This window comes from Haemaphysalis longicornis, unplaced genomic scaffold (genome assembly GCF_048455015.1).
Source record: "Haemaphysalis longicornis isolate Haplotype H1 unplaced genomic scaffold, Haemaphysalis longicornis Haplotype H1 scaffold_2, whole genome shotgun sequence".
NCBI classification, from domain to species: domain Eukaryota; kingdom Metazoa; phylum Arthropoda; class Arachnida; order Ixodida; family Ixodidae; genus Haemaphysalis; species Haemaphysalis longicornis.
This window is the reverse complement of record NW_027526295.1, coordinates 84,450,279-84,465,905: the sequence shown is the minus strand read 5'-3', so window position 1 is coordinate 84,465,905 and position 15,627 is coordinate 84,450,279. Positions and strand designations below refer to the sequence as shown.

The 15,627-nt window shown below is 50.6% G+C and overlaps 1 protein-coding gene and 16 non-coding genes across 17 annotated transcripts; all 17 read left to right on the top strand.

Annotated features, from left to right (window-relative positions):
- The first annotated feature begins 4,756 nt into the window (after window positions 1–4,756).
- Window positions 4,757–4,830, top strand: Trnan-guu (transfer RNA asparagine (anticodon GUU)). The gene has a single exon. It is a non-coding gene; the product is annotated as a tRNA-Asn (tRNA).
- A 148-nt stretch (window positions 4,831–4,978) lies between these two features.
- Trnan-guu (transfer RNA asparagine (anticodon GUU)) lies at window positions 4,979–5,052 on the top strand. Its single transcript has one exon. It is a non-coding gene; the product is annotated as a tRNA-Asn (tRNA).
- A 370-nt stretch (window positions 5,053–5,422) lies between these two features.
- Trnan-guu (transfer RNA asparagine (anticodon GUU)) lies at window positions 5,423–5,496 on the top strand. Its single transcript has one exon. It is a non-coding gene; the product is annotated as a tRNA-Asn (tRNA).
- A 5,238-nt stretch (window positions 5,497–10,734) lies between these two features.
- Window positions 10,735–11,785, top strand: LOC144167217 (uncharacterized). The gene has a single exon (XM_077696559.1). The coding sequence runs from the start codon at window positions 10,735–10,737 to the stop codon at window positions 11,740–11,742; it is 1,008 nt and encodes a 335-aa protein (XP_077552685.1). The 3' UTR covers window positions 11,743–11,785.
- Window positions 11,786–11,858: 73 nt separating this feature from the next.
- Window positions 11,859–11,932, top strand: Trnan-guu (transfer RNA asparagine (anticodon GUU)). Its single transcript has one exon. It is a non-coding gene; the product is annotated as a tRNA-Asn (tRNA).
- Window positions 11,933–12,080: 148 nt separating this feature from the next.
- Window positions 12,081–12,154, top strand: Trnan-guu (transfer RNA asparagine (anticodon GUU)). The gene has a single exon. It is a non-coding gene; the product is annotated as a tRNA-Asn (tRNA).
- Window positions 12,155–12,303: 149 nt separating this feature from the next.
- Window positions 12,304–12,377, top strand: Trnan-guu (transfer RNA asparagine (anticodon GUU)). Its single transcript has one exon. It is a non-coding gene; the product is annotated as a tRNA-Asn (tRNA).
- Window positions 12,378–12,525: 148 nt separating this feature from the next.
- Window positions 12,526–12,598, top strand: Trnan-guu (transfer RNA asparagine (anticodon GUU)). The gene has a single exon. It is a non-coding gene; the product is annotated as a tRNA-Asn (tRNA).
- Window positions 12,599–12,746: 148 nt separating this feature from the next.
- Trnan-guu (transfer RNA asparagine (anticodon GUU)) lies at window positions 12,747–12,820 on the top strand. Its single transcript has one exon. It is a non-coding gene; the product is annotated as a tRNA-Asn (tRNA).
- Window positions 12,821–12,967: 147 nt separating this feature from the next.
- Window positions 12,968–13,041, top strand: Trnan-guu (transfer RNA asparagine (anticodon GUU)). Its single transcript has one exon. It is a non-coding gene; the product is annotated as a tRNA-Asn (tRNA).
- Window positions 13,042–13,189: 148 nt separating this feature from the next.
- Trnan-guu (transfer RNA asparagine (anticodon GUU)) lies at window positions 13,190–13,263 on the top strand. The gene has a single exon. It is a non-coding gene; the product is annotated as a tRNA-Asn (tRNA).
- A 368-nt stretch (window positions 13,264–13,631) lies between these two features.
- On the top strand, window positions 13,632–13,705 carry Trnan-guu (transfer RNA asparagine (anticodon GUU)). The gene has a single exon. It is a non-coding gene; the product is annotated as a tRNA-Asn (tRNA).
- Window positions 13,706–14,076: 371 nt separating this feature from the next.
- Window positions 14,077–14,150, top strand: Trnan-guu (transfer RNA asparagine (anticodon GUU)). The gene has a single exon. It is a non-coding gene; the product is annotated as a tRNA-Asn (tRNA).
- Window positions 14,151–14,297: 147 nt separating this feature from the next.
- Window positions 14,298–14,371, top strand: Trnan-guu (transfer RNA asparagine (anticodon GUU)). Its single transcript has one exon. It is a non-coding gene; the product is annotated as a tRNA-Asn (tRNA).
- Window positions 14,372–14,520: 149 nt separating this feature from the next.
- Trnan-guu (transfer RNA asparagine (anticodon GUU)) lies at window positions 14,521–14,594 on the top strand. The gene has a single exon. It is a non-coding gene; the product is annotated as a tRNA-Asn (tRNA).
- A 369-nt stretch (window positions 14,595–14,963) lies between these two features.
- Trnan-guu (transfer RNA asparagine (anticodon GUU)) lies at window positions 14,964–15,037 on the top strand. Its single transcript has one exon. It is a non-coding gene; the product is annotated as a tRNA-Asn (tRNA).
- Window positions 15,038–15,405: 368 nt separating this feature from the next.
- Window positions 15,406–15,479, top strand: Trnan-guu (transfer RNA asparagine (anticodon GUU)). The gene has a single exon. It is a non-coding gene; the product is annotated as a tRNA-Asn (tRNA).
- The last annotated feature ends 148 nt before the right edge of the window (window positions 15,480–15,627 follow it).

Here is a 15,627-nt window from a genome sequence, read left to right as displayed (position 1 = left end):
CAATCGGTCTGTTTGAACATTAGATGGCACACAAATTGAACACAGCTTTGCGAATTGTCACGTTAAACGTACGGGGCTTGGCTGCAAAAGGCGGCAGTATCAAGTGAACCGCCTTTTCTTGGAAAACGACCTTGACATCATTGCGGTCCAAGAAACCAAAATAGAAAGCGAAGACCACACAGACCGAATGGTGGATACATTTAAAGCACGTTATTATGTATGTGTCTCTCATGCCGTAGGCCGATGGGGGGGATGTGCCTTATTCATTAGAAATTCAGTTGGGTTTGACGTGCAACCTATTTTCTCATGCGAAAGTGGCCGTCTGATAGTGTGCGACATTAACTTGTCTACGACAAATTTTCGAATAATTTGTGTGTACGCACCGAATTTACAGCTGGAAAGAAAAGATTTCTTACAACAATTCGAAAGATTTTTTGATACTGAAGGTTACGTCATACTGCTAGGCGATTTCAATTGTGTATGCAACGCAGATAATAGAGCGCCCAATGTGATGGTCCGTGACTCCAGTGCGCTATTGTTAAACACAATGCTCCACGAAAATAACTTCGAGGACATCGGCCGAACACTTACGGCGGGAATGGCAAGTCAGTACACACACTTCCAGAACGGTAGTCAAGCCAGACTGGATAGAATTTTAGTTTCCACAGATCTAGTCCCCCATTGTAACAATTATCAGATAAAGCACGTTTGCTTTGGTGACCACAGCTTAGTGACACTAGTTATTGGAACGGAAAAAAGAAAACCCAAGTTTAATTGGGAACTGTGGAAGTTTAATGCTAAGTTATTACACGACGAGGTGTTTTCGGATAGAGTAAAAGAGAAAATAAAACTACCGTTCAAAGAAAATGATGAGAACATAGACATAGAGTGGGACACTTTTAAACAAGAAATGAAAATGGACGCCATAGAAAGGTCAGCAGTGTTATGGCAAAAATTGGCCGCGTATCTGCTCCTTTCGTTGCAAATGACGTGAAAAGACGATAGTCTTTATCGGCTTTTGCGAAGTAAATGCCTCCCTTCGCTTTACCGCTCACCTCTCATGTTGCTCCTCTTGCGTCGCGCTCCTCCCAAGGTAAAGACGCCAAATGTTTGCTTAAATCATTTTAAATTTCCCGCGTTCCACTGCTCCAAACCGGGTGTCTCGATGCGAACGCTGCGGTACGGCGAAGACGCGCGTTAATCGAGGCACCCTACTTCAACGTTTATAGAACCGCGTTTCCCTACTCCACGTGCGTAGCAAGCAGAACGTGGAAACTATCTAGTGGAACCTTGCGTAACTGTTGCCGGTTGATTTCTTAAAATGGCGCCAGAAGCTATAGTGGCGCGGGCGACAGCAGGCGACGGCGGAGTGAATTCTTTTTCTGCAGTTCATGAAGTATTTAATTTCGCAAAAGTCAAGCATGTTTGAATTTTTATAAAGGAACACTGCAAATATCACTTCTGTATTGATTTGTTGTCTCATATTTGCGTAATTTCTTGTTGTTCTTCAACAATGTTGACAAGTATGAACATTAAACCGGACCAAGGCGGGTAGATTTAGTTGTGACTATATAAGACTATTGCGCAGGCATTGTTTTGCTTTGGCCGGGTGGCTGAATCGAGTCACAGACAGACAGACGGACCGACATACAGACACACAGACACACAGACATACAGACAGACCAAAATTTCTGGGTTTAAGGAGCCCAAGAAAGACTATCGTCTTTAAAAGACAAAGAGAAAGAAAATGAACTGCTTACTGAACTCCAGTTTCTCTTGAGCGCGCAGAATGCGCACTTGGAAAATAACGCTAGCCAAGTAAAACAAGTAAAGGCCGAGTTAGAGCGCATAGACGCTGAACAGTCGGCCGGCTCTTCCATTCCCGTTTCCGCGCAGTGCGGACGCAGGATGACGAGCTCCGTTCAAGGGGCGACTTTGGCGGGCCCATCGGCTCGCGGTACTAGGTCTTCTGTTTTTGACAACTCTGCAAACCAGGATTATCAAGTTATTCTGACTCATTTGCCATCCGGACCATCTGTTCTCAACACTATTTTTCTGCACGCGGACGTGAAAGCCAGGCCATACAAGGTGGAGGATTTCCGCGACCCGCTGGTGCGTCTGAATTTGCTGCCCGAGGTTGTGGCCTTGGGCGCATATCAGATGAACCACCTGTGGTCCGTGACGTTCAAGGACGCCGAGGCCGCTGCGAAGTTGGTTGCCGCCTCCGAACTTCAAGTGAAGGGGCGGAGGTGCCTGATCTTCGATCCGCGGAGCCAGGACGTACGCCTAAAGCTTCACTGGGTGCTCCACAACGTCCCCGACGACGAAGTGCGAGGCGCCCTGGCGCTTTACGGGAAGGTCACCGAAGTGACCCGTGACCGCTGGCGTGTGCCGGGCTGCACTTCGCAGCTCTCGACGACACGCCTGGTCACCCTACGACTCAAGTCGGGCGTTACCGTAGACGACATCCCGCAGCAGGTACGGATCGCTGGTGAGCAGGCCCTTGTCGTGGTGCCCGGACGGGTACCACTTTGTTTGCGCTGCCACCGGAGTGGCCACATTCGTCGGGATTGCCGCGTCCCACGGTGCGGGCGGTGCCGCCGCTACGGCCACAGTGATAGCGAGTGCGTCCGCACTTACGCGAACGTGGCCAGACCAGGGGACGACGACCATAAGTCCGAGTACGTGATGGACGCCGAAGACGCGGAGAGCGCTTTGAAGGGCAAGGAAGAGGACGAGGACGCGGTGAAGGAGGCAACGCCCCCTGAACCTGCAGCCGCCGTGGCACCGAGCGTCGAACCACCTGCCGTAGGAGAAACGCCCACCGAAGTCTCGGACGTTCAGGGCAACCAAATCGCCACGAATGGTGCGGGCGTGACCGAAGCACCACTCTTGGCGTCGGAGGGGGAGAAAAGCAAGGTAGAAGAAGTTGAGATGACAGGTGTCCTTGCTGGCTCTTCAAAGCGTACAAGGGATTATGTCGAGGAAAAACAGGCCAGCACCGCCGAGCCGAGCTGTGTTAATTGGGCCAAGTGTGCTGGTTTTTTTCACGGGGAGTGGGGGTCAACACCATCTGTATTTGAAAACGGGTCTTGGTCGCGTACACCAGCGCGTTATCTCGGAGTTCCGCTGGATCGCTATCAGGATACGGCGAGTACTGGGAATCCGAGACGGCGAAGCTGCGCGAAAAAACAACGAAGTGGGGTGGTCGCGCATTGTCTGTTTTCGCACGAGCCACGGTATGCAACCTTTTTCTTTTGGGAAAGCTGTGGTATGTGCTGCAGGTGCTTCATTGTTCACGAGTCCACGTGCAGCGAATCCACAGAGTATTCGCAGTCTTTATCTGGTCATCGGTGTGGGAGCGTTCCAGTCGGAGTAACCTTTTTCGCCGAGTAAGGCATGGGGTGTTGGCCTGTGTCATGTATTTGTTCGCCAGCTTGTGAACCGGTTTATGTTTCTGCGGGATACACGTGATCCATTTCTTCGCACTTTCATGCAGATTACATTAGTAGATGCCTTGCCTATGTATATTGTTTCTTCTGTAAGTGTTAGATGTGGTGCCGTGAAAGGCAATATGAAGGAAGTGGTTGAGTCCTTTCGTTTTCTTACTGTGAGATTTTCGGTAGAATATTTAGCCACTGTTTCGAGAAAAACCCTTACAAATAATTTGAGGGAGATGCTGTTCCCCATACCACGTTATCGTGAAATGTTTAGTTCAGGTCCTGGGCAGGATGTGTTATCCCGTGTGAAAAAAATGGCAGTCCCACCATCCGTGAAAACTTTCTTTTTCAAGTTACATACAGGAACGCTGCCAGTTAAAACATGGATGGAGGAGAAGGGGCTGTTTATTGGTTGGTCAAACATCTGTACGCTGTGTGCGAAAGCGAAACAGTGGAACATGTTTTCGTGGAGTGCTGGGACGCCGTATATTTTTGGGACGTTTTACAGAGAACGTTAAAGAAAGACCTGCCCATTTCAGCGCATGGCATTCGGTTCCTTCCGGATGAGCGTGAAGATGAAGTCCCGTATAATTTGATCATGGCGCTAGGTTTGCACGCCATTTGGAGGTCCAGAATGGCTGTGCGACATGCGGACCCCAATGCGCTCACTGTAAGCAAGTATTTTGCTCAAAATGTCAGTTTGTTGTATGAAGTGTACAAGTTACAGGACCCCGAACTTGAATGGCTTCCTGTTTTGGAAGAGCTATGTACTTTTGATGTTTATTTTAAGTCCTTCCGTCAGCAAAAGTTTGGCAGGCTGTTTTTAATTTATCCGTGACTTGTATTACGTGTGTGCAAAAGGTAATAAAAAAAAGACGCTGAACAGTAGGCTAGCGCGTTCGGCTGTTAACCGAAAGGTTGGAGGTTCGAGCCCTCCCGGGGGCGACAGCAAGGCTGCTTGCGGGCACGTTTTTTTTTTCTTGGCGATTATTCCTGCTGTCTTTTCTAAAAGAAAGTTCTATGGATTCATTTTTTGACTGCGGAGTCTAGGTGGGTAGCATTCGTGCGCTGGTTTGCAGTCGGCATCTCCGTCCCGCCTCCGTGGCGCAATCGGCTAGCGCGTTCGGCTGTTAAGCGAAAGGTTGGAGGTTCGCACCATCCCGGGTGCGAAAAGAGTGCTGCTTGCGGGCACGTTTTTTTCTTGGGGATTATTCCCGCTGCCTTTTCTAAATGAAAGTTCTATGGAATCATTTTTTGACTGCGGACTCTAGGTGGGTAGCATTCGTGCGCTGTTTTGCAATCGGCATCTCCGTCCCGCCTCCGTGGCGCAATCGGCTAGCGCGTTCGGCTGTTAACCGAAAGGTTGGAGGTTCGAGCCCTCCTGGGGGCGAAACGGTTGCTGGTTGAGGGCACGTTTTTTTTCTTGTTGATCATTTCCGCTGGCTTTTCTAAACGAAAGTTCTATGGAATTATTTTTTGACTGCGGACTCTGGGTGGGTAACATTCGTGCGCTGTTTTGCAGTCGGCATCTCCGTCCCGCCTCCGTGGCGCAATCGGCTAGCACGTTCGGCTGTTAACCGAAAGGTTGGAGGTTTGAGCCCTCCCGGGGGCGAAAAGAGTGCTGCTTGCGGGCACGTTTTTTTTCTTGGCGAATATTCCTGCTGCCTTTTATAAAAGAAATTTCTATGGATTCATTTTTTGACTGCGGAATCTAGGTGGGTAGCATTCGTGCGCTGTTTTGCAGTCGGCATCTCCATCCCGCCTCCGTGGCGCAATCGGCTAGCACGTTCGGCTGTTAACTGAAAGGTTCGAGGTTCGAGCCCCCCCGCGGGCGACAGCAAGGCTGCTTGCGGGCACATTTTTTTCCCTGGGGATTTTTCCCGCTGCCTTTTCTAAATGAATGTTCTATGGAATCATTTTTTGACTGCAGGCTCTAGGTGGGTAGCATTCGTGCGCTGTTTTGCAGTCGGCATCTCCGTCCTGCCTCCGTGGCGCAATCGGCTAGCGCGTTCGGCTGTTAACCGAAAGGTTGGAGGTTCGAGCCCTCCCGGTGGCGAAAAGAGTGCTGCTTGCGGGCACGTTTTTTTTCTTGGCGAATATTCCTGCTGTCTTTTCTAAAAGAAGGTTCTATGGATTCATTTTTTGACTGCGGACTCTAGGTGGGTAGCATTCGTGCGCTGTTTTGCAGTCGGCATCTCCGTCCCGCCTCCGTGGCGCAATCGGCTAGCACGTTCGGCTGTTAACCGAAAGGTTCGAGGTTCGAGCCCCCCCACGGGCGACAGCAAGGCTGCTTGCGGGCACGTTTTTTTCCTGGGGATTTTTCCCGCTGCCTTTTCTAAATGAATGTTCTATGGAATCATTTTTTGACTGCAGGCTCTAGGTGGGTAGCATTCGTGCGCTGTTTTGCAGTCGGCATCTCCCTCCTGCCTCCGTGGCGCAATCGGCTAGCGCGTTCGGCTGTTAACCGAAAGGTTCGAGGTTCGAGCCCCCCCACGGGCGACAGCAAGGCTGCTTGCGGGCACGTTTTTTTTCCTGGGGATTTTTCCCGCTGCCTTTTCTAAATGAATGTTCTATGGAATCATTTTTTGACTGCAGGCTCTAGGTGGGTAGCATTCGTGCGCTGTTTTACAGTCGGCATCTCCGTCCTGCCTCCGTGGCGCAATCGGCTAGCACGTTCGGCTGTTAACCGAAAGGTTCGAGGTTCGAGCCCCCCCGCGGGCGACAGCAAGGCTGCTTGCGGGCACGTTTTTTTTCCTGGGGATTTTTCCCGCTGCCTTTTCTAAATGAATGTTCTATGGAATCATTTTTTGACTGCAGGCTCTAGGTGGGTAGCATTCGTGCGCTGTTTTGCAGTCGGCATCTCCGTCCTGCCTCCGTGGCGCAATCGGCTAGCGCGTTCGGCTGTTAACCGAAAGGTTCGAGGTTCGAGCCCCCCCACGGGCGACAGCAAGGCTGCTTGCGGGCACGTTTTTTTTCCTGGGGATTTTTCCCGCTGCCTTTTCTAAATGAATGTTCTATGGAATCATTTTTTGACTGCAGGCTCTAGGTGGGTAGCATTCGTGCGCTGTTTTGCAGTCGGCATCTCCGTCCTGCCTCCGTGGCGCAATCGGCTAGCGCGTTCGGCTGTTAACCGAAAGGTTCGAGGTTCGAGCCCCCCCACGGGCGACAGCAAGGCTGCTTGCGGGCACGTTTTTTTTCCTGGGGATTTTTCCCGCTGCCTTTTCTAAATGAATGTTCTATGGAATCATTTTTTGACTGCAGGCTCTAGGTGGGTAGCATTCGTGCGCTGTTTTGCAGTCGGCATCTCCGTCCCGCCTCCGTGGCGCAAGGATTCCACTTCCGGCCACCGCGGTGTGCGGACGTGTTTTTCATGAGCTCTTCGAGAGCGGATTTTGCGGCCCACCCGGGTCGCGGAAACAGGACCATGGAAAGTATTTCTCAGGAATACCAAGTTCTTCTGCCGACTCTGCCAACAGGTCGTACTGTTTCGAATACTTTATTTTTTCACGCTGATATGAAAGCAAGGCCATACCGGGTGGAAGATTTTCGTGACATGCTGATAAGATTGGGAGCGCTCGCCGACGTTGCCGCGTTGGGGGCGTTTCAAATGAACCATGTTTGGGCTGTCACATTCAAGAATGCCGAAGCATTGAAGAAAACGCTAGCTGCGAAGGAGGTGACGGTGAAGGAAAGGCGGTGTATCATCGTCGACCCCAGCAACCAAGACATTCGGCTCAAGCTGCACTGGGTTTTGCATAACGTGACCGACGACGATGTGCGGGTGGCTCTTGCGCCCTACGGAAAAGTGACCGAAGTAGCGAGGGAGCGGTGGCGAGTTCGCGGCTGTTCCGAGCAAGCGTCAACGACGCGTTCCGTGTCGCTCAAACTGAAGGCCGGGCTGAAAGTGGAGGACCTGCCTCATCAGCTACTTGTCGCGGGGGACAATGCGCTGGTCGCTGTCCCGGGTAGGCCCCCGATGTGCCTACGCTGTCGCGGCACAGGTCACGTCCGCAGGGAATGTCGAGTGCCCCGCTGTGAAACGTGTAGACACTTCGGTCATGACGCCGACGCTTGCGTCAAGACTTACGCAAGTGTCACTGGTCCAGCGGTCGTCGACGAAGCGTCGGAACACCTCATGGATGAAGCCGATGCGGAAGAAGCAGCCAGGGCACGAGAGGAAGAACCCGGTGCAGCGGCAATAGACGTCAAGGACGACGCCAAGGGTGAAAAGGGCAGCGACAAGGGGGAGGACGAGGCAAAGGGGGACGGCGGCCGAACCACCACCCCCGAGCTTCAACTACCCGGACTAGGAGTCAAAGAGCAGCAAGAAACCAAGCAGTGCGGTGAACCACAAATTGTGGAAGTGCTGTCCGCTACTGCGACCCAGCGAGCCGGCCCCACCAGCGACGGAAGCCAACCTCCTGTAAGCGACGACTTGCAAGGAACAACACCACAGGACGAGGCAGACGCTGAAATGGCCGACGCCAACGGCGCGAGTGGCAAACGGGTCCGGGACGACGACGACGATGACGACGACGAAGGCTCCGGGAACACTAGTGCGTGTGAACTGTCTACGGAAACCGGTGTTCGGCGTCGACCGAAACTGAAGGTGAGACCCAACATTCCAACGGAGAGACATAAGGGTTCGTCGAAGCCCCCCAAAAAAATGAGGGTGGACACGTGTCGAAAGCAGAGACTTGTAATGGCAGACTCAAAGCCCTCAACGATCTTGCAAAGTGCCCTCGAGGTATGCCACCATCACGAGGTTTTTTGTGTTTGGGTGTGTGTGTGTGTGTGTGCTTGCGTGTGTGTGTGTATGCGTGGGTGGGTGGGTGTAGTGGGTTGCCAACAGTGTATTGAGAGATGCAGCGAAATTTCTGCTCCTAGTCTGTGTCATTAATCGATAATGGATAAAACAGCTTTGCGAATAGGTACGATAAACGTCCGGGGTTTGGCGGCCAGAAGGAGGCAGTGCCAGCTGAGTAGGCTCTTTATTGAACATGACCTTGACCTAATCGCCATTCAAGAGACTAAAGTAGAAACTGAGGAGCAGACGGAGCAGATTATTTCGCAGTTTCGAGGAAACTACAACGTGTGTGTTTGCCATGCTGTGGGTACGTCAGGTGGCTGTTTACTTTTACTGCGGAATAGCCTTGGTATTGTGGAAGAAAGTGTAACGGCAGGCGATGACGGCAGACTGGTTGTGTGCGATTTCTTTTTGTCGGAAATGTACTGGCGTGTGGTATGTGTATATGCACCAAACAAAGAGAATGATAGAAAAGTGTTTTTTGAGCGAGTGGAGAGCTTTTTACGCACCGACAGGAATGTTGTACTCCTTGGAGACTTTAACTGCGTATGTAACGCTGAAGATAGAGTAAAGGGGCGGCCTGTCAGGGACAAAAGCGCCATTTTCTTGAATGAACTGGTACACGAGTATGAGTTAGAGGATGTTGGCTCCGCTCTGGCCAGTGGCCAGCCGCCAGAATACACACACTTCCAAAACCAGAGTCATGCAAGGCTGGACAGGCTGTACGTATCGCTGAAGCTTATACCATGTTGCACAAGTTACAATGTCAATCAAGTATCCTTTAGTGACCACGCGTTGGTGACGCTTACGATGGGTAAAAAGCAAAAAAAGGCGGGATTTAATTGGAATCTCTGGAAGCTTAACGCAAAGCTACTCGAAGACGAAAAGTTTGTCGACATAGTAAATGAGCGGGTGCACGAGTTCATCGGAAAAGGTGATGATGTTATTGTTCGGTGGGAGCAGTTTAAGAATGACGTGAAAATGAAAGCAATAGAACGTGCGAGTGTACTACGGTACAATGAAAAGAAAAAAGAGCAAGAGCTGCAGGCGCAATTGAAGTTTTTGCTAAGCCAGGAATGCGCAGCGCCTGGAATATTTAGTAAAGAAATCAAAGAAGTGAAAAATGCCCTCGAGGTTATCGACATCGAAAGATACAGGGGGGCAATGATACGCGCACGCGCGGAACGGTTATGGTCAAATGAGACACCGACGAAGCGAGCGTTAGGGGAAGAAAAAAGGTATGCGAAACGCAACGAAATCCCTAGGATACGATGCGGAAATGAAGTTACTGAAGACAGCGACCTGATAGAACGCGAATTTGTTCAGCACTATCGAGATCTTTTTAATCATCAAAGTTGGTTTAAAGAAGACTATGAAAGTAAATTTTTGTCTCTTATGCCAAAGTTAGGTGAAGAGGTCAAGGCGAGACTGGAGGAACCGATAAGTGTTAGCGAAATAGAAAAGGCAATCGATGAACTGGGAAAGGGCAAGTCACCAGGGCCGGACGGCATCAGCGCCGCTTTTTACAAAACGTTCAAGAAAGATTTAGCGGTGATATTGCACGCGGTGTTTACGAGAGCGTACGAGTGTAAAAAAATGCCGTCGTCCTTTCAAAGAAGTCACATCGTCTTAATTCCCAAAAGCGACGATCCAGAGAAGCTGCTGCAAGTCGAGTGTTACCGACGACCGATTAGCCTTACCAATGTCGATTACAAGATCTTAATGAAAATTTTGGCAAGCAGGTTACAATTAGTCATTAAAGAAATAGTGGGGCCTCACCAAACATGTGGGATTAAAGGAAGGACAATTTACACAAACATTCATGTGGCGCGAAGTATATTAGAGATGATTGATGCACTCGGTGGTAAAGTGGCAATGTTACAAATTGACCTCGAAAAGGCTTTCGATAGGGTGGGGCACGAAGTGTTGTTAAGCATTTTGCGCCATGTGAACCTAGGGTCGGTCATTTTAGAAGGCGTGACGATGGCATACAAGCAGTGCACAGCAAACCTAGTGATAAACAAAAACGTGAGTCAGAGCTTCCCCGTTCTGTCATCGGTACGGCAAGGGTGCCCCTTGAGTCCGTTGCTTTTTGCGATTTATCTCGAACCCTTTTGTTTGAAAATACTGGAAAATAGTTCTGTACACGGGATCAGGCTTCAGTCAAGTGAAGTGAAAGTACTGTCGTACGCGGATGACATTGCCGTGTTTTGCGAGGACACAGAAAGCGTGAAGGAGACTGTAAAAGAAGCCTCCTTGTTTTGTGAAGTGACTGGGAGCAAAATTAATTGGAAAAAATGTTCAGGTTTCTGGCACGGGGATTGGGAAACCACGCCGTCCACATTTGCAAACGTCCAGTGGAGTGTGTGTCCAGTTAAGTATTTAGGTGTGCCACTTGAGTGCTACAGAGACCCAGACGAGTACTGGAAGGAGCAAATTGAGGTTACACGACAGAAAACGCTCAAGTGGGGTGGACGGGACTTGTCTATGTTTGAACGCTCGACCGTATGTAACGTGTTTCTTGTTGCGAAGGTAATGTATGTTCTACAAGCCCTGTGTATGTCAAGAACTATAGTTCAGAAGTTACACCGAGTGTTCGCGGTGTTTTTGTGGCGGTCAACATGGGAAAGAACGAGTCGCACGAACCTTTTTCGTTCAGCGAAGGCAGGGGGTTTGGGCCTTGTACATCTGTTTCTACGACAAGTGGTCGCACGGTTCATGTTCTTTCGTGATGAAAGCGATCCTTTTTTGCGCCATGTTATTCAGACAAGGCTATCGCACACTCTCCCTGAGTTTGTTGTGTCAACTAGTGATGCAAGACAAGTGTCTGTGAGAGGGTTTTTGAGTGAAGTTGTGCGTGCTGTTAAACTCCTGAAAGTGCGATTTTCGACAGAATACCTGAGTGTTGTCACGCGGAAACGTCTGTACAAAGATCTTGTTGATGTATGCTTGCCCGTGCCAATATACCGGTCGCTGTACCCAACTGGAAAAGGCAAAGATGTTCTTCAAAGAATTAAGAAAATGCCAGTTAGAGCACTCTGCAAAACGTTCTTTTTCCAGTTGCATAGTGGCACTCTTCCTGTGAATCCTTGGTTGGAAGAAAAGGGGTTATTTGTCTACGGGTCCGTAAACTGTCGTTTGTGCAAAAAAATAGAAACAGTTGAACACATCTTCCTGGATTGCTGGGACGCAGTATTTCATTGGGATATTCTGCAGAGGACTTTGAAAAAGGACCTGCCACTTTCTCCTTACGGCATTAGGTACCTTCCAACGGAAAATGAAGGGGGAGTGCCCTATGACATGATCATGCTCCTTTCTCTACATAGTTTGTGGAGAGTTCGTATGGCGGTCAGGCATGCTGATGCGAATGCTAGACCCGTCAGGGAATACTTTATTGAATGTATAACGTACATCAGGGAAGTTTACCGAGCGCAAGTAGACCCACCTGAGTGGATCACAACATTAGATAGCCTGGCATCATTGAAAAAATTTTAGTTCTTGACGCAGCATAAGAGAGGCTGCTGTTTCACATCCATCCACCAAGCGTTGTGTCTGTCGATTGTATCATGTCACAAGCAGGCAATAAAGAAAAAAGAAAAAAAAAAAAAAAAGCCTCCGTGGCGCAATCGGCTAGCGCGTTCGGCTGTTAACCGAAAGGTTGGAGGTTCGAGCCCTCCCGGGGGCGAAACGGTTGCTTGTTGCGGGCACGTTTTTTTTCTTAGGGATTATTACCGCTGCCTTTTCTAAATGAAAGTTCTATGGAATTATTTTTTGACTGCGGACTCTGGGTGGGTAACATTTGTGCGCTGTTTTGCAGTCGGCATCTCCGTCCCGCCTCCGTGGCGCAATCGGCTAGCGCGTTCGGCTGTTAACCGAAAGGTTGGAGGTTCGAGCCCTCCTGGGGGCGAAACGGTTGCTGGTTGCAGGCACGTTTTTTTTCCTTGGGGATAATTTCCGCTGGCTTTTCTAAATGAAAGTTCTATGGAATTATTTTTTGACTGCGGACTCTGGGTGGGTAACATTTGTGCGCTGTTTTGCAGTCGGCATCTCCGTCCCGACTCCGTGGCGCAATCGGCTAGCGCCTTCGGCTGTTAACCGAAAGGTTGGAGGTTCGAGCCCCCCCGGGGGCGACAGCAAGGCTGCTTGCGGGCACGTTTTTTTTCCTGGGAATTATTCCCGGTGCCTTTTCTAAATGAATGTTCTATGGAATCATTTTTTGACTGCGGACTCTAGGTGGGTAGCATTCGTGCGCTGTTTTGCAGTCGGCATCTCCGTCCCGCCTCCGTGCGCAATCGGCTAGCGCGTTCGGCTGTTAACCGAAAGGTTGGAGGTTTGAACCCTCCCGGGGGCGAAAAGAGTGCTGCTTGCGGGCACGATTTTTTTCTTGGCAAATATTCCTGCTGTCTTTTCTAAAAGAAAGTTCTATGGATTCATTTTTTGACTGCGGACTCTAGGTGGGTAGCATTCGTGCGCTGTTTTGCAGTCGGCAACTCCGTCCCGCCTCCGTGCTGCAATCGGCTAGCGCGTTCGGCTGTTAACCGAAAGGTTGGAGGTTCGAGCCCCCCCGGGGGCGACAGCAAGGCTGCTTGCGGGCACGTTTTTTTTCCTAAGGATTATTCCCGGTGCCTTTTTAAATGAAAGTTCTATGGATTCATTTTTTGACTGCGGACTCTAGATGGGTAGCATTCGTGCACTGTTTTGCAGTCGGCATCTCCGTCCCGCCTCCGTGGCGCAATCGGCTAGCGCGTTCGGCTGTTAACCGAAAGGTTGGAGGTTCGAGCCCCCCCGGGGGCGACAGCAAGGCTGCTTGCGGGCACGTTTTTTTTCCTGGGGATTATTCCCGGTGCCTTTTCTAAATGAATGTTCTATGGAATCATTTTTTGACTGCGGACTCTAGGTGGGTAGCATTCGTGCGCTGTTTTGCAGTCGGCATCTCCGTCCCGCCTCCGTGGCGCAATCGGCTAGCGCGTTCGGCTGTTAACCGAAAGGTTGGAGGTTCGAGCCCTCCCTGGGGCGAAAAGAGTGCTGCTTGCGGGCACGTTTTTTTTCTTAGGGATTATTACCGCTGCCTTTTCTAAATGAAAGTTCTATGAAAATATTTTTTGACTGCGGAGTCTGGGTGGGTAACATTCGTGCGCTGTTTTGCAGTCGGCATCTCCGTCCCGCCTCCGTGGCGCAATCGGCTAGCGCGTTCGGCAGTTAACCGAAAGGTTCGAGGTTCGAGCCCCCCCGCAGGCGACATCAAGGCTGCTTGCGGGCACGTTTTTTTCCTGGGGATTTTTCCGCTGCCTTTTCCAAATGAAAGTTCTATGGAATCATTTTTTGACGGCGGACTCTAGGTGGGTAGCATTCGTGCGCTGTTTTGCAGTCGGCATCTCCGTCCCGCCTCCGTGGCGCAATCGGCTAGCGCGTTCGGCTGTTAACCGAAAGGTTGGAGGTTCGAGCCCTCCCGGTGGCGAAAAGAGTGCTGCTTGCGGGCACGTTTTTTTTTCTTGGCGAATATTCCTGCTGTTTTTTCTAAAAGAAAGTTCTATGGATTCATTTTTTGACTGCGGAGTCTAGGTGGGTAGCATTCGTGCGCTGTTTTGCAGTCGGCATCTCCGTCCCGCCTCCGTGGCGCAATCGGCTAGCGCGTTCGGCTGTTAAGCGAAAGGTTGGAGGTTCGCACCATCCCGGGGGCGAAAAGAGTGCTGCTTGCGGGAATGTTTTTTTGCTTGGGGATTATTCCCGCTGCCTTTTCTACATGAAAGTTCTATGGAATCATTTTTTGACTGCGGACTCTAGGTGGGTAACATTCGTGCGCTGTTTTGCAGTCGGCATCTCTGTCCCGCCTCCGTGGCGCAATTGGCTAGCGCGTTCGGCTGTTAACCGAAAGGTTGGAGGTTCGAGCCCTCCTGGGGGCGAAACGGTTGCTGGTTGCGGGCACGTTTTTTTCTTGGGGATTATTTCCGCTGGCTTTTCTAAATGAAAGTTCTATGGAATTATTTTTTGACTGCGGACTCTGGGTGGGTAACATTCGTGCGCTGTTTTGCAGTCGGCATCTCCGTCCTGCCTCCGTGGCGCAATCGGCTAGCGCTTTCGGCTGTTAACCGAAAGGTTCGAGGTTCGAGCCCTCCCGGGGGCGAAACGGTTGCTTGTTGCGGGCACGTTTTTTTTTCATAGGGATTATTACCGCTGCCTTTTCTAAATGAAAGTTCTATGAAAATATTTTTTGACTGCGGACTCTAGGTGGGTAGCATTCCTGCGCTGTTTTGCAGTCGGCATCTCCGTCCCGCCTCCGTGGCGCAACCGGCTAGCGCGTTCGGCTGTTAACCGAAAGGTTGGAGGTTCGAGCCCTCCCGGTGGCGAAAAGAGTGCTGCTTGCGGGCACGTTTTTTTTCTTGGCGAATATTCCTGCTGTCTTTTTTAAGAGAAAGTTCTATGGATTCATTTTTTGACTGCGGACTCTAGGTGGGTAGCATTCTTGCGCTGTTTTGCAGTCGGCATCTCCGTCCCGCCTCCGTGGCGCAATCGGCTAGCGCGTTCGGCTGCTAAGCGAAAGGTTGGAGGTTCGCACCATCCCGGGGGCGAAAAGAGTGCTGCTTGCGGGCACGTTTTTTTCTTGGGGATTATGCCCGCTGCCTTTTCTACATGAAAGTTCTATGGAATCATTTTTTGATTGCGGACTCTAGGTGGGTAGCATTCGTGCGCTGTTTTGCAGTCGGCATCTCTGTCCCGCCTCCGTGGCGCAATCGGCTAGCGCGTTCGGCTGTTAACCGAAAGGTTGGAGGTTCGAGCCCTCCCGGGGGCGAAACGGTTGCTTGTTGCGGGCACGTTTTTTTTCTTAGGGATTATTACCGCTGCCTTTTCTAAATGAAAGTTCTATGAAAATATTTTTTGACTGCGGAGTCTGGGTGGGTAACATTCGTGCGCTGTTTTGCAGTCGGCATCTCCGTCCCGCCTCCGTGGCGCAATCGGCTAGCGCGTTCGGCAGTTAACCGAAAGGTTCGAGGTTCGAGCCCCCCCGCGGGCGACATCAAGGCTGCTTGCGGGCACGTTTTTTTCCTGGTGATTTTTCTGCTGCCTTTTCTAAATGAAAGTTCTATGGAATCATTTTTTGACGGCGGACTCTAGGTGGGTAGCATTCGTGCGCTGTTTTGCAGTCGGCATCTCCGTCCCGCCTCCGTGGCGCAATCGGCGAGCGCGTTCGGCTGTTAACCGAAAGGTTGGAGGTTCGAGCCCTCCCGGTGGCGAAAAGAGTGCTGCTTGCGGGCACGTTTTTTTTTCTTGGCGAATATTCCTGCTGTTTTTTCTAAAAGAAAGTTCTATGGATTCATTTTTTGACTGCGGAGTCTAGGTGGGTAGCATTCGTGCGCTGTTTTGCAGTCGGCATCTCCGTCC